The 19,746-nt window shown below is 37.1% G+C and overlaps 1 protein-coding gene across 4 annotated transcripts in view; it reads left to right on the top strand.

Moving 5' to 3' along the window:
• CHID1 (chitinase domain containing 1) overlaps positions 1–19,746 on the top strand; it is a 135,135-nt gene that overhangs the window by 40,475 nt on the left and 74,914 nt on the right. For 3 of the 4 annotated variants that reach the window (XR_774046.1, XM_010562568.1, XM_010562569.1), the window contains exons 8-9: positions 7,214–7,315; positions 9,594–9,749. Coding sequence is in view for 2 of the 4 variants with exons in the window: in XM_010562568.1 (XP_010560870.1) it covers positions 7,214–7,315; positions 9,594–9,749 (258 nt within the window). In the remaining 2 variants the exon portion in view is untranslated. Of the gene's footprint in view, positions 1–7,213; positions 7,316–9,593; positions 9,750–13,813; positions 13,923–19,746 lie in introns of all 4 variants that reach the window. The other variant, XR_774047.1, reaches the window with a different exon arrangement.

Raw genomic sequence — 19,746 nt, 5'->3', positions numbered from 1 at the left:
AATGCTATATTACAAATGCCTGTGAACATATTTGAATATAAGCATGTGCATTTTCAGAAATGCTTAACGAGTAACATGCATCTCTGTAAAAGCCTTGATAAGTTGTCTGCAAGGAGGTACTCACTGAAGGAGAGAGGTCAGAGGTGGAGATCATGCTGTGCTTTTTAAAATCTCCAATCAACTGCATGGAATTCAGCCCCTACTATGTATTACATCTGTTTTCATCTGTCTGAGAATCTCTCTTTTTTGGTTAATCATTCAGTATGGTCACATTCTTTTTTGACAGCAAGGATTAGATCTGTAATTACTGTTCATAGCTTTGAACAGTGGTATTGTGTCAAGGTCCTGTTGTTGACTTGCCTGCTTCATCCAATACTACTGCAGACAGACCTTAATTCTATTTTTAGCATGATTTCTGAGGTAACAAGGTGTCTGTAAGCTTTATCTCTTCCATTCTTCATCTTTCCGCAAAAGCTTTTTAGCATTTGACCAGTTTCAGACAAAATTGACATAGACACAGAGTTTTATTAGTCAGGTCCCTGTGACTTCATGAAAATAGGCAGCTGGACAGATGAAGGTGACCCACCTTTTTTCCCCAAGACCCAGCAGTGAAAGGGCATTGTAAATGGAACATCTATAAGACAACAGAGAATCTAGTTGCAAAACATTCATGGAAACCAGGATCCACATAGAACTGTTTTCTAAATATTGATAGTGGAGAATTACTTCAGTGAGCTGTCATCCTTACAAAGTTCTGGAGAACCAGAAGAGAAATAGAGTAGTTACAAAACTGCCAAGAGGATTTTTCCTGAAAAGAAAATGGTTTCAGATTTAACTTTATGCATTTCACTCCTTCACAATGCCAATAATTGTGTAGTGAACAGGGTAGAGATTTTAGCTCTTTCCCCTATTTGCTGTAGAACAGACTGGATGCAGGAAGAAATGGTGAATTTTTAGTCAGTGATTGTGCATTAGCTGAATACAGTGGTCTGTGTGCATAAAATGCAATAGCATTATACTTTAGTGCAGCTAACTGCAAGGAGCTATGGAAACCAATAATATTTGATGGTGAAGAAAGATGGGAAGATTTGCAAACAGTTGCTTTACAGAGAAAAGAGAATTATACACAACAAGAAAATTAAGTTATTACTGAGAAGATGACTTCTGAAATATATACAGGAAACAGAAAACTAGTCAGTTTTCCATTATGAAGGACTATTCAAAGACGTCAGGATACTGAAAACTTCTCTTTTATAAGTGAGGGAGAAGGTGAGGTAACCAAACAAGAATGCAGTTCAAACTTGCAGGGAATAGCAGTCAGTTACAAGTCCTTTTTCTTTTTCGCATTTCATTTTGAGAGTAATCATAGTGAGACAAGTAGTAATTGAGAATGTAGATTCATTTGAAACTAAATGAAAGTGACTTGCATGGTTGAAGTATTTTTTCCAGTCTTTCAATATGAAAGACTACAAAGTCAAAACCTTATAGAAATACTTACCAGTAAAGCACTAATGGGAATTTTGATACACATGACCATATGCTATTTGGAAGATTCAGGTAATAGACATTCTAGGCTATGAAACAAACTCCCCTGTGGTTATTTTAGACATGAAAGGATAGAATGGTAAAAAGGGACTGTGAAATTCTAAGCTGTGTATACAGAAATACCAAGGAAAATGGGTGATTCTTCTAAGACTGTGACGTCCCTATAATAGTTTCTGTATATATATATATATATATATATCAGCGTGCCATCAAAAAATACTGAGAAATTGTTGCAAATATGTGCAAATAAGACCTATGCTCTCAGGAGAATAGTTGTTCCTGTCTTGCTGTGTTGTCTAGCAGAAATTTGGTTCAGGAGCCTACAAATGGAAACAGCAAATCTCTCAACAAAGTAAGGAGCTTCTTAGGTCAAAAGTGACATAGCTAAGAATGGGAAGAAATTAATACTGGGCCTTGTAAACAAGGTTTCAGCAGCAAAGTCAGTATTTTACCCAAGAAAATGCATCTGTTAAAAGCATGTGGTGGAAGCTTTATCACCTCTCAAGGAAATGGACTAGTCTAAAGCAAAAGTGTTGATGTGTCTCAGGGACAGCTATTGTTCTCTGTACAAGAAAAAGATTGTGTCACTTATTAGAAATATTCCTGTATCTTAAACATTATGCTCAAAAAGTAGAGTGCTTTTTCTCTCAGTAACTCAGTGGTTCCCTACAAAGGGACAGGAAAGATGGAAAATTTTCCATTGGAAGGGACTTAAAACGATCATCTAGTCCAACTGCTGGTCACTTCAGGGTTGACCAAAAGTTAAAGCATGTTGTTAAGGGTATTGTCAGTGTTTAGGAGGCATTTGGACAGGCTTGGGGGATCAACCACATCTCCAGGAAGCCTGTTCCCGCATTCGACCACCCTCTCAGTAAAGAAATGCTTCCTAATGCCCAGTGTAAACCTCCCCTGCCACAGCTTTGAACCATTCCTATCACTGCATACTACGGAGAAGAGCTCAGCACCTCCCTCTCCACTTCCCCTCCTCAGGAAGCTGCAGAGAGCAATGAGGTCACCCCTCAGCCTCCTTTTCTCCAAACTAGACAAACAACAAATCCTGAGCCGCTTCTCATAGGACATGCCTTCCAGCCCTTTCACCAGCTTTGTTGCCCTCCTCTGGACACATTCAAGGACCTTCGCATCCTTCTTAAATTGTGGGGCCCAGAACTGCACACGGTATTCAAGGTGAGGCTGCTCCAGCGCTGAATACAGCGGTATGATCACCTCTTTTGACCAGCTGGTTATACTGTGTTTGATTCACCCCAGGATGCGGTTTGCCCTCTTGGCTGCCAGGGCGCCCTGCTGACTCATATTGAGCCTACGGTCAACCAGCACAAGCACCTGGGATAATGTCCTATACACACCATGATGGACATTATATCCAGGCCTCAGCTGAAACGAATGATTTGTTGTACATGTAGTATCAGAGCTGTGTTTTTACTGCAGTTAAAGTGCCATAAATTTCATCTCTGTGGTGAATTTCTCCTCATGGAGTAACTTTTACAGTCCATATAGATGCAAATTTTGTGAAGATTAGATGGCTGTTTCTAAACCTGATTATTTGGGGATTTTGCTAGTACATAGTAAGTTTCAGAGTTAACTATGTTGAACAGTGATATAAGAATCATGTAAGAACACTAGTGCATTTAAGCGGAATGTTAAGGAAACTGAATGACATTTGCTTAAGGTATTGAGTTAGAAAAATACAAATGCAAATATCATATGAAGTGTCTGGCTCTTAGAACAGCAATAAAAAGGATTTAGTATAAGCTAACATAAAAAGAGTACCCTTTTCTGCTTAAATTTACTTCTTGAATCCAAATTGTTTCGTATTTATAGTGCATGTTGCATAATTTCAGTATATTTTTAGGCCAATAGGAGCAGGTTTCTTTAAACAGCAGATTTCTCTTGTGTTAAGAAATATTAGTTGATCAGCTTAAATAAGTTTTAAATAGAATGAATGGCTTAGACTTGTAATGTTGTGTGATTTAGTATGCTATTCACTTACTTAGCATGAGTAGCTAGATTTGCTGAAGCCTTGGGCTGCAAGCTGCAAACTTTCGCACAGATTTGCTGAACTTGTACCAAATTTGTATCTATTCAAGCAAGACAAGGCCTTCGGAGCCAGCACAAAACAGAAGATGAGGAGGGCACAACTGTAAACAGCAGCTGCAACTAGACAAGATAACAGCTTGCCTGGAGGCAGTGAAGGAATCCAATAAGGAGTCAGAAGATCTCAGGCCAGAATTGCTATTGGACCAAAGGGGGCGAGAGGCACATGGAGATCACGTGAAGGATGGATGCATAGTCTGTAAGGGTATAATTGCTCAGGGATTTCTTTGTTCAGGGTCCTCTCCCTGGAAGCACCCAGCTTGAGCTGATCCTGCTGCTATACCACTCTATTAAATTACTTATTTTTATGAGATTCAGTACCTGAGACTCTGCTTTGGGAAATCTAGGGTTCGAACTGGAGAGTGACTAACACCGGACACCTGGACCAAACTGCTCTTCTTTAACACTTGTATTCAGTGTTCAACTTCCCTCTTAACAAGTATATTTGTTAGACTCCAAATGAGATGTAATTTTTGAACTGTGTCATTTGGTGAACTCAAAGCAAATGAAGCAGTTCAGAAGTTGGGGTTAATTCCATGCAAAGAGACTTTTCAGATATATTAAATAATTTGCTTTTCCTATTATTCATGTTCATACACCTGACTTCTGCTCCTTCACATTTGTAATGTTGATAGTGAGCAGATAAAATCATCAAGGTTTTAGTCATCTGACAGTTTAATAACAAGCTGTCTTTAGTATGTATATTGTACAGTGCTGATAAATGATGATGAAGTTTCTGCCACTTCACTGAATATTTTGGAAACAGTATTCAAGGCTTAGAAGAATGACAGGCTTTTGGCTTAGACTTGGAAACTTCTATTCTCATGAACTTTGCATATTTTGTGCCAAGTCTCTTGACTTTCTCTGTGCTGGTTTTCTCAATGATGTAGTTAGTGGAACATACCTGCCTTTGAGTTAAGTTTACGATTAAATATCAGAATGATTGGAAAACCTCAAATGAGAAGCATAATAGCTGTTGAAAAAGATTTAGTTTTTATCCTTGAGGGCCAGTTTTCTTGACTCAGAACAATTCTGAAGGCATGAGTCAAATAGTCTTGGTTTTGCTCCAGTGGACAGTTTTCTGAAGTGCATGACTAGAGCAGAATTGACTGGTGGTGCCGATTGAGCTGGTGAGTGTTGCTTACTTCCCGTGAAGAGTAGTGGTGACGGACAAAGTGTATTTATTGCTGCTGGGTTTGTTCCAAGTTCAAAATTTATGACCTTGCTCCTTGCTTCTCAGATGGCATTCCTCTGTAGTGGAAGTAGTTCAGTTACAAGCTTGCTTTGGAGAAAATGATGACAATATCCATTTTAACCTTTTTTTTTTTTTTTTAATATTCCTTGACAGTTTATATGAAAAATGGATGTAGAGGGCAAGTTACATATTCAAATTTCATTAAAGTACTACCCAGCATAATCTATAAAGCAATCCAACTTGCCCTAATATCTAATACACATTATAATTACTTTTTATGCTTTTCCCTTCATGAGTAATCACAATCAATTTACTGAAAATGTGTTTTGCTGGAGTTTGCGTTGGGGAATTGCTTTGCCTACAGACATCCAGGTTGCCGTGACATTGTTTCAAAGATGTCTTTCATTTTCTTTATTCTTGTAGAACAACTGTAGTTTGCAATTCCAATAAATAACAAGCAGACAACTATCCAAAAAACTGAGGTCCACCAATAGGTTCCAGAAGTGAAGATTTGTTTTAATTTGTTAAAACCCTGGAAGGAAAGGAATGGGATTTCTCCTTAATATGAAAACTGTATCACTGATTCTGAAAACTTGAAAATTCCAGAACACTGCTATGCTTCATACAGATTACAGCCACATAATCCAGTGTATGTTTGGTCAGGTTCATTGACCTGACTTGCAAATATCATTCGTGCTTTGCTCTCTTATAATATTACAGGCATGTTAAATGATTTAATCTGCCCCACTTAGTAACCTGTATTCCGTTAACCTCTTTCCTAATGTGGTGGAACAGACAGTGTCCTTGTAAACTGATAAATGAACACTGTTATGCTCTGATGATCCACTCGGCACATATTGTTGGATGGAGAAGTTGTAGACTGATCCAAAAGTGATAAGGGTCAAAATAAGTGATTTTTCAGTTTATTACTTGCATCTGTCACTGAGCATCTTTTTGTTTTTTACATTTAAGATGAACGTGAGTGGTTTTAATGTGTACCTTGTTTCGACAGGGGCTGTCTACTAATTTCTAGATCAAGTAGCGGTTTCTGATATTATAGGGAAGGTCTGGATTCTTCAGTCTCTCTCCTCTACTCTCTGGAGGAATCATGTACAATCCTTGTACATGCCTCTCGAGTGGCAGAGTCACACCACAGAGTTTGTAGCTGTTAAACCACCTTTTTTTTCTTTTTCTTTTTATTTTATAATGTTCCCCTATGCACCCTGGTCTTCCAGGCTGTTTAGAACAATATGCTACTTCTCTACCTGCCTGTCTCATCTTAACATGCTTCAGAGCCCGGTGGCTGAGGACATGGTTCTCCTGGCAGCAGCTTCTCCTTTTTAGTTCAGTCCCATCTTTGCAATGTGTTTAAGGCTGCCTTATATTCCCTGCTCTGCTATGTGTGCTGCTAGTTTGAAGTTATGAATTCTCTTCTAAATAGATTCAATGTTTTCAGGCAACTTGTGTGCATTGTTTCTGAGTTGAATGGTTGAAGGAAGTCAGTAGTCTCTATGAGTCCAAAACTATCAAAAATATACCACCTCACCCAAAAAGCTAAGGCAGATATTAACCCAGTTAATAAGCAAAAAAAAGGGAGAGGTAAGAATTGTGTTCCATATTTCATACAACGATATGCAGAAGGCATAACTAGACTTTTATCTAGAGAAGGTCATAGAATCCATTTTCCCCTCTACCAAAGAAGAAAGAAATGGGTGTGTGTTTGTCGAAAGAAAACAGGTTTGTATAGTCTTTTGCTAAAAGCAGGCAGTTGTATTTGCCTTCTGCTTTTTAGGACTTCTTTGGAAGGGAATGAAAAGAAACTAAAGTGTTTTTCACCAGTGAGAGAAAATTTCTTAAGTACAAGCTGAAATTATCTTTTTTTTTGAGATTAATAAAAAAAATACCTTTGGTTTATGGGTTTTTTTTTTATCAACAGCTGCACCCATCCATTTATTTAAGTATGGCTGAGATAACTTAGTTTTATAAGTATCAAAACCAGTTTGACAGGCCAAGTAATTAAAGGTTTTGTAAAAGCCTTTGGAGTTCAGTTGATTGCTACCTAAGGCAATTTGATTAGTCCACAGCCATTGTAATCACTATTGTAACCATGCTGGAAATGCTTATTTGGTAAGTATGCTGTGAAGTCTGATTCTTCCCAGTGGCATCATAAGTAGCATTGAACAGGGTTTTTTTCTTAGACATTTATTATAAGAATGGCACTGAAATGTCTCTTTTTGCCACCTCAGAATGAAAGATTTTTCTTACCTGATCAAATGGTATGAAACCCGAAGGAAAGAATAAGGCAGGTTATTGTAGCAATTTATCTCTTCCTCTTGTTTTTGTTTTGCTTTGTTTTAAAAGGACTAACCAGCCAGGAATGTTCACAAAGAAAGAATTTGATCGGTTGGCCTCAGCAATAGACAGCTTCAGTCTCATGACATATGACTATTCAACACCACAACGGTAAGACTCCATCTAACATTCGAAGAAGATTGCTGAAGGAACTGATTCCCAGTTAAGTCACTATTAAATCCACAATATGTGTTCATTTTTTTTAGTTACATGCATAGTGTGTTTTAACTGTATCAGATACTAAAGTTTTGGATTAGTAATTAGGATAGGTGATTTTTGAACAAGCCAGTAACTCAGGACATTGTTTAACAGAAATATATATTTGGCACCCAGATATTGTGAAGAGAAAGAATTATCCTTTTACTAGTTCCATGTCACTTATTCTTTTCCAGGCCAGGTTCTTTTGTTTTTAGTTATTTAGCACAGTTCTTCAGGATAGGTACACAGATAACCTAGTATATGTCATTGTTGAAAAAAAATTAGCTTTAAAGCACAATTGACAACTCATTTGCTTCATCCTGTGGCAGCACTGCTAATGTGGACATGCTTGAATATTTTTTTCCATTTTTCTTGTACATGAATATTCATTTTCAGGAACTTAATGTTTTTAACTGTGTGAAAGTGGAACAGCAATGTAGTTGAAAGGTCCTTAAACTCTACAGAGACTGTTTATGTTAGTATTTTCCAAAAGCTTGGTTCATTTTGCCTCCAAATTGAAGGTAAGGATATGCTTTTGGAATTCCTAGGAGATTCTGTATATCTTGCTTCAAGCTGGCTGTCCAGAGTTAGTATTTGTGGTAAACCGGCAGATTTAGAAATGGCATCATTTTTGTGTTTATTACATCACTAAAACCTTTGTCACCTGTAGTATATTAGCATTTTGATAATGTCTAGACAGGTTTAACAGAAAGGAATTTTTGTCTCCTCTGAAAAGAATTTATATACCTCCTTCCTATCTCTCACTAAACCTGTGTCTATATCTTCAAGCCTAGCGACCTAGGGGAGAACAAACATAGGCAGTAAAGTGTACTGAAGTTAGAACAGGTTTTTTTTACTCTCCTGCTGGAATATGCAGTGTAGACATAGCCAGTTTAGCTTTCCTCTAGGCAAATCTGATATCTATGAGGATGAAGTGCTAAGGGCTTTTGTACAGGCTATAAAAACCATTTGGAACCCTGAATGCATTTTGAAATGCTGTGCTGTAGGCTGCATCTTTCCTGTGTGGCGAAGCTGCACTATGCTTTATGGCATGTTAAAATCACAGGTTCTGTGATGGTACAGTCACATCTTTATGCTTCCACTGGTGCTTTAAGTTACTTAGACCTGACTTAGAGCTGCTAATCTTTTTTACTTGAAAGGAGGAGGGAAGCATTCTTCGGTTCACACCCGTTGTATTTGAAATAAATGTAGTTTCTGAGGTGTAATGCTTTTTAGTCTGAGAAAGGATTTGATAAAAAGAATTCAAATATTTTTTGCTTGAATTTGCTTTGGTTGGTCTGAGTATATGAAATACAGGATAATACATATGTTTTCTCACAATTTTTTTGCCTTTAAATATGCACATAATTTCCAGCAACATTCCTATACTCTATTAGCACATTGAGTTTTAATAGCACAGATATCCCAAAGGCTTTGAGGCAGATAATTAGTAGGGAGTAGATGATGTTGATATTTGTAAGACTAGAATATGCATTTCCTTTTATCATGTTAGTGAGTGCCTTTTATCACGTTAGAGTTTGCAATTAAGCCTGCTCTCCTCTCTGATGAGAAAGCAATGGAATGAGCATGATATCCTGATGCTATATGTATGATAATTCAATTACTCTGTGTGTTAAGGCTCTACTCTTTTTCTTAATGTAGCTTTTTGTTAGGTAATTGCCTATTTGGGATTTTATCCATAAATAAGTGTTAAACAATCATTGAAACCTGTCTTGCTTACCAGTCACTGATTTTGTAGTTCTTTCTGTAAGTAAATGGTGGATTTTGTCCCAGTATGTTGTGCCATTTTACAGTAAAAAAAATTGAGGGTGGTATTAGAAAACTACTGAAGTCATACAGAGTTTTGAATTATTGTGTGGGCAATGTGCCAGGCCCAGTGACAGAGAAAATGTGCTAGGTAGAAACCTTTTCTTACCCACCGTAAGAAGTTTTGTGTTCCTTCACCTTAGAAATTAATCACAAAGTCAAGAGTGGGACAAATGCATTTTGTGCATCAGTACTTCAAGCCACCGAAGAATGTGCATTTAACCTTCATAGGATTGTAGGTTAACCTTCACTGATTTTTGTGTGCCATGGTTTGCTCTTTACAATTGCACTAGTCAAAAAGAGAAGACTAAGAACGAATGTATACTTTTTCTGACCACCTGTTTGATTTTTGCTAACTTGACAGACCTGGTCCGAATTCCCCTCTTCCCTGGGTACGAGCCTGTGTTCAAGTACTGGATCCTGATTCAAAATGGAGGAATAAAATACTTCTAGGCCTGAATTTCTATGGCATGGACTATTCTGCTTTGGGAGCCTCTGGGGAGCCAATCCTTGGTAGTAGGTAAGACTTCTCTGGATAGTACTTATGTATGATATATTCTCACAAAACTCAGAAATTCACAAGTATTCTTGTTTAGAAATATGGATGTGTTAGTAACATAGAAATGGCAAAAGTGATAAATCTGCACATGAAATAGTAGCTCACCAGTTAGAGTAGGACCTGTAACTTCTCTTCCCTGTACAGAAGTGCAGATAGATGGCACAGTTATCCTGTCAGAACTCCTATGGAAAAATGATTTGTGTAGTTTTTACTTGTTCCTCTATCCATGCTTGTACATGCAGTTTGCGATCTTTGTGTTAAAATGTTCTGCAGTATTCACTTAGGCTCTGTATCATTTTGGGGGTTCATGCAGTTGACCTAAAGATTGTTTCTCTCAGTTCCTGAAGTTGTTACCTGTTACTTTGCAATTTGATGTTGGTTTCAATATGCCACCAAGTTTCTTTTGAGTAAAAAAAGCTGCAATAAGCTCACCTGGAGACAAAAACCAATAATAAGATAAAAGGAAGTATTCCAAAGCCAGCCTGAAACTTTATATTGATTCTCAGAGGAAAATGGTTGGTTTAGTTTTGGGTAATAACCACCTATAATAACAGTGAGCTTTGTAGAAACACAGTCAGGGTATAGTACATCAAGCCAGAAGAAAAAGCAAGAAAAATGGTGTGAATTTGGCAGGAAAATCAGGTTTTTTCAGAAGTTTGTTATTAATTTGTAGAATAGAACCAAACCAAGTGGAAACAAACCTAAAGCACAAGAGGTGACTGTTCTCACTTTCGCAGGTTACTAAGTTCATTACACCAGGATATTTCAATATAGTAAGTATTTCAATGCCTAACAAGCAATCTCTGTCTGAGGTGGATTATGTAAGGTAAGGGCCTGAATTTTTTATGTCCATGCCTTCAGTTACAGAAACAGTTTGTCATCATTGCACTTGCCTCTGCTGTCTTCCTGCTTCAGCTTGGCTGTTTGCAGGCGTATAATACTGTAGGCACAGTTTTCTCCCAGTGCTGAATTGTGCCTGAATCTGGCTGAATAACAGAAAATGACTAACAGGTGAGGAAAATAAAGCCATTGTCTACAGTGAAAGGTATATAGTGAGTATATCAGAATGGCTTCTGTAAAGTTAGTTGTAGTGGTTAGGCAGGAAAAATACTCAATATTCAAAGCATTGTTGATTTACAAGCCTATTTATACAAGCTCAGCACAATTAATGTAGCTTCACTGTAATATTTACAGTTCCCTTTGCAGGTAGCAGTATACCACTATCTAGCAGAATGAAAAGATCTTGCTTTTTTTCTGAAATGCAACTTCTGGAATGAAGTTTTCACTTGAAAACATACCACACACTAGGATGGCATCTTCTTTTACTTTTCATAGATTCTTCTGGACTATATTATAGTATTAGTTCATGTTGCTTTTAATTAACGGCAAAAATGTCCTAGCCAAGAGTTATGTATGGTTAATCTAACTTGTACCGAAAGAGGCTATGTTTACCTGTATGTAGAGCACTGGTGCACAGTATGGGACAGTATGTTTTAATACAGAGAATGGTCCTGTTAACGTATTCCTCACTGGCAGACCACAATATTGTAATTTTTCAGGTATCTACCAGAAGCAAGGTTCTGGACAAAGTCTTTAAGAGACTTTGAGTTTATACATAAAGCACATTAATTTTCACTTTGTTGCTTTACCTATTTAACATTGGTCAATGGTTAACTTTATTTTTCCAGAAATATATTTTTAAGCATGCACAGTTATGTATTAGTCTTTGCTGTATATGTCATGTAGTAATGTAATTGTAAAATACGTTCAAGGTAAACCAGCTTCATCACAGGCCAACCTTCTGACATAAAACAGAAAAAAGATTATTAGTGTAAAATAGGCTTTCTGCCACTTAATTGGTAACAGGCTGTTTGTAAGGAAGTCCAAGTTTCTAGCATCTGTGAGTCTTTGAAAACTATCACTATCACATCCAATTGAATCCCAGAATGGGCACAGCTTGTTCAGAGATGCTCTCCCCGCCCTCCCTACAGAAAAGCTTCCCTTTTATTCCATTATTAATGCTCTGGCTACATCAGGTTTTATCATTCTCTGATAAGACACATGGCTGAGGCTGATCCTATTCCTTCTCATTTTTGTATCTGCTTCATACTACATAAACAGGCTGCTCAGAAGCTGTGTCCAGGGTAGAAGTGGATGGCTTGATTATTCATTTTTCTCACCTTGGCTCCTTTGTTAATTTGAGCTTTCAGTTTCTTGGTGACTGTAATCCAGTGTTAGTCATAACCTGGAAAAAGTGTTGAAGGATGGAGTCGTGGCTCCTTTAAAGCACCATCCATATGTTGTAGTGATAGTGATGTTAAGCTGAAGTACTGGTATTAAAATCAATTCAAAATCTTTTCAGGTAAGTGCAGTATGGTGGGTATCAACTTTTTTGTTCTAGATTTTTCTTCAGATTTTTGCATCTGAAACTTATTGTATTTACAGGTCTCCAACATGCCAGTGTTCCCTGGCACACTGTAAGGTGCACACTGTCTTGTTGAAGCATATTCATTGGAATCTGATCATCTTTGATAAGAGAGCTGGAGAATTGGCAAATATGCAGTAGCAAACTGTATATTCTCAAGTTGTTTGATGTAAATGTAGTATGCTCTTAAATTGATTATTAGTATAGCTTATATGTAGGATTGCATGCAGAATGCAGAAACCTTTGCTGGTCTCATGTTTGTGTTTTTCTTTAGGATAGGAATTATGTGATGGAAGGAGGCTCTGAATATAGGTAGATTTCATTCACTGAATATTTTTTCAGTCTAGAAGTTCATAAAATAACTTTCAATAGAATTCCTATTCACATAAAATACTATCTGGCAGTGGGGTTTTTTTATTGTGGAATGTAATCTAAAGGAAGAAGTACTTGGTTACCATTTTTCTGAAAAGATACACAATGTTTCCATGTAATATCCTTTTTCCTTCATACACGCCATAAAAAGTAATACGTATATGTGTATGTGCTTGTGTACATGTGTGGGTACATATATATCAGGATTAAATTAAATGAAAACAATATTTCTTTTACGGCACAATGTATTTTGTCTTTGGGTGTTGTTACAGTAGGAACTACAGCTTATATTTGCAGTAACAATGTGTTTGTCTTGCAGCTAGGTCACAAGTATTACTTGTTAATACAATGATTCAATCTCAGAGATTATAGCACATTCTGGTGCTTTAATCAACCAAGTACCATTTTTGTTTAGCTGCTGGGAAGCTACATTCCTGCTTATATTTAGTTCTGACATAATTTGTATGAAATGCTAAGCCTGAAATAAAGGTATTGTGCCTGTGATTCCCCAAATCACCTGTAGTGCTTCTGGCAATGTTTTCTGCCCTCTGGCTGTCAAGTATCAGGTGTCCGAACTGCTAAGATGCAGTCATTAAAGCTTACCACTGTATTAAAATCCTGTCAGAACATAACCATCTGGTGTCGCTGACTTGTTGCTCTAATGATCAGTTTGTTCCAGCATGTCCTCTATTGATACCGCAACCTGACAGTATTTCTTCTTCACCTCAAAAGTGTATGTCTTGGGTAAATAATGCTTCAGTATACCCTGAAGCTTAAGAAACTGTTTAGCCTTTCTGCAGAATCTTTACCTTTGAGTCCTTTTTGAGACCTGTAGTAGGTCAGCGAGCCCCTCAATCTCACAAGCTTCTTAACTTCCGATGTACTTTTTTCGCCTTTAGCTATCTGCTCTTCAGAATCTCTCTTAATCATTGGGACATTATATTTCAGTTGCAGTAATACCCATTGTTTTCTTTTGCCTTCTCATGGGAGGTTAGACAGCAGTGCAGTGGTGTTTTCCATTCCATGCCATCTAAAATCTGTAGCCCTTATGACCTGGGCCAAAAGGGAACTGATACACTTCATTGCTAGTTATGAATTAAAAGCAATGTAAATCAAAGGCTATCGTGTGGCAATGGTGCCACTTATGTTTAATAAATCAGCCTTCTTTATTATCACATCCCTGCTAAGTTTAATGTGTTAAAGACATTTTGTCCTTTTTTTTGTGTAGTGCTGAAAGAGGGAAGATACATCTCTGATGTTCCACCTGGCTGTATATAACTTTTGAATGTATTCTGCATCTAAGCTGCTTTTGTTCCAAACGTAGCTGTTGAAAATAGGTATGTGAATAACTCCATTGTTGTGAGACAATGCTCTGTGTGCTTACCTTTTATTTAAAGGAATCTGAATAGAGATTTTTATGTTAATTTTTAAACACTCAAGAAGATTGATACAATAAATTGCCAGTTGAAGCGAGGGAGAAGTTGACAATGCATTGTGCTATTCAGAGATAGAAAATAAGATGACTCACAAGCTATGTGAGGATATGGAGTTCTACTGAGAATTTTATTGGCTGCCTGCCATTCTGTAAATAGCAGGTAATAAAAAGTGGTACTTGGAAACAGTTAGAGGTGAGCTTTTTCCCTGAATTACCATGGTGGTGTCTTTATTAGCAGCAATTTAAGAAGATTTGGGCCAGCTGTGACTCATGATTTTGTCTTACAGAAGGTAGCAAAAAACTTGTGCAAGGGATGCTTTTATTCTTCAAGTGTCAAGGCTTTTACAACATTTCTCTTCATGCTGTAATTCTCTCAGGATTTCCATTACTTCCCTGCATACCAAGATTCTATCTCCTGATTTAATCCGTTTTGCTCATAGTTTATGTAACGTTGGGGAGGTACTAATTCTTCAAATAAACCGATGACTGTTTAGCTCTGTAGGGTTGAATATCCTCTTGATCTGTTGTACACCTCTCCACTTCACTGGAGAAACCATTAAGCTCTTTCTTCTTAAATTATACTGCTGGGTCAGATGGTGAAATCATGGCAGTGATAGGAGGAAGTTACAATTGGGGCTGGAATCAGAAAGTAGTTATTTCTATATTACAAATGTCTAAATAATTCAGGAGTGTTTCAAGAGGTTTATTCTATTAAATTCCCTCTGGGATATTCTGTTATGTGTGACTTCCATGGTATATCTGTCCCTCCCTCCCTTTAGGAATGGAAGGTGAGTGGCAGCTGTTAGCTGAAAGTGAAAGACTAGTTAATTCATATAAAGTAGACAGAACATCTTACAAAGTAAAATTATTATCATATTTCAGCTTGTCCAAGTTGTAAATATGATGTTAAATACAACAGCTGTTATAATTGGTTTTTATGTAGAACACATTCCTTATTTCTTTTTGAAATGAGGGAAAGGTGGTTTGTGTTTATTATGAAAATGATTGGTTCTGAAGTTCAGTAGTACAATGGCATATCAGCTGTGGGTGAGTGTGCATATCTCAGTGCATTTGTTTTAAAAAACATGTAGTCAGTTGTGACGTATATTTTAAATGGTGGACATACTGCTGTGAGATGTGCTCTTCTCTGTCTCTCAGGATCTTTTTTAATAGTAAATTTGCTACAGGCAATGTTTAGGCAGTCAGATGTTGACAAAATAATAATGATCTAGTTCTTTACTGTCTCATTGTTGTACTCTAACCATTAGAAGATAGCATTATGGAATTGGGAAAAAGATTTCTGTGGTTTAAAACAACAAAGGGAAGAGCCAGAAACCTTTACTGTAAGTTAAATTTACTTACATTCATAGATTTGCATGTGGTGTCTGCATCCGGTGTAAGGTGAAAGAAACTCATTGCTTTGGATGCCTTATTTGGGCTTGTGAGATTACTAGTGGTGGACCTAAAACCACTCCTAGCCCTGACTGAATCTCTTCAAATATAAGGTGATTAATAAACATAGAACAGGTAATTCTATGTGTGTTTCCAGATTCCTCCACTATCAATCCCTTAGCTCCCATTGCCCCATCCTCTCTCACTCTCAGTGCTAAAAGGATAATGATTAATTTTTGCCTGGAAGTGACTGTCCCCCACAAGATATTAATTGTGTTCAGTTCAATTGCAAATCAATTGAGGATGAGTGTGAAAAGGGCCTCCTGAAAATGCTGTGTCTTTGTACGAGTTAGCCTAGAGCTGGCTAACTGCACTGTGCTGACTTGTTGGATTGTGTGCAGTATAGATTCCTCTATGAAGCTTCTGATTCCAAAGAAGTCGTCCTCTTCTTGAGCCAAAAGACAGCAGCTCAGATGAAGCTTATCAGTCACCCTGGGACCTAGCCACCACTGACAGGGATGCATGGACTAGAGTGTTGGCTCCAGGAAGCTGGATATTTTTCTCTTATTTCTAACCTGGGAGAGTTTTTGACCTTTTCCTGAGAAAAATACATCGTGGGGTTTTGGGTTGTTTCTTTGTTTGTATGTTTGTTTTTCTTGGTCCATCCTCCCCTTCCCCCCGCCCCGACTGGTTCATGTCTAAGTTACTTCCCCCATTGGTTTTGATGAGGTGGACCACTTTTTTGTTGATTAGTGTGTCTGATGATTGAAAAATTGGGCTGGCTTGAAAAATAATGGAATACATGTTTCTGAATACAGATACTGTAAGACAAGGCTTGTTTATCTTGCAACTTAAATAGAGCCAGACTCTGATTGTCTATTCTCTTTACTAGAAAATTGACAGTAATGAGATCATTTGTATTTTGTTGAAGGAGGGGCATTGTTTGATGTGTAGTGTATGCTTGGTTTTTTAAACAGACAGGCTTTTCTTTTAGGTCTTAAAAGAAAGCAGCTTGGAGTTTTTCTTATCTTAAACTGATTTTGCAATCCTCATTGCCTAATATAAACAGTAGTCAGTTCAGTGAATTGAATTGCCATGATTGTTGGGGAAGCAGTCAGAATTAAAACTAAGATATGACTTTTTATAGGCCTGTTGAAACTAGTCTGAATAACATCAATATTGATGTAAAAGTTGGAATGAACTTTCTTGGTAACTCAAATATAATTTCAGTTGGTTGGATTTATAGGAAGACAATTATATATTCTTTCTTTTGCTAAAGAGCACCACTTCCAAAGCTTTATGTAGCAAGCTCTGAAACTTAGGGTAAGTCCTGAGAAAGCACAGTTCTTTGCTTTTTTTTTTTCTGATATGCTAAAGTCATGTCTTCATTACTTGGTTATGTCTATGCTGTCACGCAAGCTGGCACAAAAGTGGTGCTGGGGTCCCAGCGCTTAGACAATGAGTCTTTGGGGCTTTTTTCTTTAGGATGACTCTAGTGGGGTCCTGTGGACTCATTAGCAGTCAGAGTGTCTCTTCTGCTGTTGTTTCATCCAAAAAAAAAAAAAAGCATCTCTTTCATGCACTCTGAGATTGCTCCATGATACAGACTGAAGTATGGTGTTATTTTTTCTTCTAAAAGCTCAATCCTGATGTGATCTAGACGTTTAATGTAGGCAGAATCATACAATCTAAATGCCTCCTTTCATTTTGACACAATGCATTTAAACAGTACAATTTAAAAAAAAAAAAGGTAAAGTTACAAAACATACTGATTACTCTTTGCATAAGGCAGTGGAAAAATTTCTGTAAAAATATTTCAACATTTCTCAAGGCTGGTTGGTTGTGCACCGTGTTTCAGAGGGCAAGAATAAATGTGCATGTTTGTTACACTTCTAGCGAAAAGTAGCAATTGCAGCAACAAAGTATGCAGAGTGATCTAATTCTTGATGGAAGGACTTGATAACAGAGTCAAGAGCCAGCACAGAAATAAGTAAGACTTAGGAATAGGCTTGAAGCCTTCAAGTAATACTTACAGAAAATACTAATGGAGCATATAACTACACAGTCTTTGAAGTAATAGAAGTGCAAGTATGTTCCACAACATTAACAGCTTTTGATTTGTTCAAACAGCTTGTTTACACTTGGAGTTATACAGCAGGTGATTGAATGAGGTTTCTGGTGATAATATTCAGTAACAGTATAAGGTCCAATAAATTTCTTCTTTACATTTTTATGAGATATTTCAGTATATTATTAACACCAGGAAGTAGAGGGAGGTGGGGTGTCGTGTGTGTGTCCCCCCCTCCCCCCTTAGTTTATGCATATTTTGGGAAAATGGATCTAGAAATATTGAGTAATAAATTTTAGCTAAAATAGTTTTTGGATTTTGTGCTCTAAAAATAGGAGTGTTGCATTTCAGAATGTTACTGAAACGTAGTGTTGTTCATGGCTAAAATGGAAATCAAGGCAGACTCTAATAGTTAGCCTACTTCTAGGAAAAAAATACAGTATTATGAAAATTATTACAAATTAGTTATTTGGAAACTCTATGAAATTTACAAGATTATGCCCCAAATATATCTATATATCCTAAACAGTTACCTCTTTCTTACAGTTTTATGTATGTTATTTCCATGTTTGAATCAAATGGTAGTTTTGTTACCCTATGTTAAAAAGAAACTGTCTTTGATAAAAGTAAAAATATCTCTGTATACCACACCTTTGTAAACCTTTTGCAAATAGCTTCTGCCTTTTGTTATTTACCTGCCTTTAAGGTTGGGGAGGGGAAGGAAAATTCCTCTAGAATGGTATTCATGTAAAGTTCTAGGTAGCTGTATTACCAGGCTTAGAGCAGGTACGTGCACTTCCCTGTTTGCGAGTGAGGATGTTGATCAGGCAAGAGGGTTAAAATGGAGTCTGTAAGTTCCGTGACCCAGTTTCTGTAAGATTGGGGATAGTCCTACTGCCAACCTCAGATACAGGTAGGAGTATAGATGGCAGGTGGTGCTTGCAATCTTGAATATAAAATTATCTACTACAATAGTTAAAACCGAGAGGAGGTCATCTTATCATTAGTGTTTCCTTGTATTTACCAAAATTTAGAGACATCAGTGTTTTACAAGATTAATTTTTTTCTGTTTCAGTGAGAGTAAAATCCCCCTGAGTCCTGGGGTTTGAGTCCCAGTAACTTATTTTCTTAAGGTGTTTCCAGCTGAGGAGTAGTTGTGGGTTAGAGGTCTGTGCTTAATATGCTGATCACTTGGAGCCATAAACCTGGAACGGTAAATTCAATGAAAGCTGTCACTTTCCATATTCTTGTACGGCTTTGAATTCGTTGTAATGGATTTAGATATAGTTAGCTTTCATTGGATTCTGTATTTTATAGTAATGAGGCACTAGATAGTTTGAGAAAACTCAATATAGAAGTGGAATATATTTAGTATTGACAGTGTGAGTGAAGTTATGATTGCTACTGGGAATAATAATCAATAGAACTGGTCCTAGATTTTTGCAGTTGTGGATTATGAGCATATGGAGAGAAATCAATGAGACATGCATCCTTGGGGAGACCTTTATGTACCAAACCTGGGAAACTAATATGATCATTGCAAACTGGTATTGCTGAGCCCTCATTACCCAGTGAATACGTGATGAAAACATCATGGGTAGCATAGTGTCTCTGCAGTTAACACTGACATTTTGAGTTATAAATATGACGTGGGTGTCTCATATCACCTTGATTGCTGCTTACTTACAAATTAAAAATCTAGTTTCTTCTGTATTGGGATCGCACTGTTTTTTAACTTTTTTTTTGGACATTAAGTCTTAGCTGGGTCCAGGCATTCTGAAGTGTTTAGTTTACCCTAAACCCTAGTTTAGTTTTGTTTCTGTACTTGAGTTTGCACATTGAAGGCCTCCTGAACAATTTTCTTTTTGCTGATGTATGCATCCTTGGGAATATGTATTAGAAGACAGGGGAATGGGTAGAATAGTTAAGGATGAATGGTAAATTGTTTGTCACTTGTAGTTGCTCTTACGTTTGACCCTGGAAACCAGTATTATAAGCGTTTGTATGTGTAAAGTGGATATCATGTTGCAAAGGTTTAAATCATAAGTGTCAGTGTCTCTGTAAGCCTTACTTGAAGATGCCAATTGCAAAATTTTTAGAACTACGAGCTGATAAGGGCAGCAGACAGAGTGCTTCTCTTTAAAAGCATAGACAAGTATAGCAGTATCTGTGTGATACTTGTTCTAATTTAGAAACCATTATACTCAAGAATATTTTAGCTGTTCTTTTTATTCTTCCACACACATCTAATCATGAAAACTGATCC

This window comes from Haliaeetus leucocephalus, unplaced genomic scaffold (assembly GCF_000737465.1).
Source record: "Haliaeetus leucocephalus isolate CR32 unplaced genomic scaffold, Haliaeetus_leucocephalus-4.0 Scaffold161, whole genome shotgun sequence".
Classification (NCBI taxonomy): domain Eukaryota; kingdom Metazoa; phylum Chordata; class Aves; order Accipitriformes; family Accipitridae; genus Haliaeetus; species Haliaeetus leucocephalus.
Note: the sequence above shows the minus strand (reverse complement) of the source record. Positions and strands in the feature narration are given on the sequence as shown.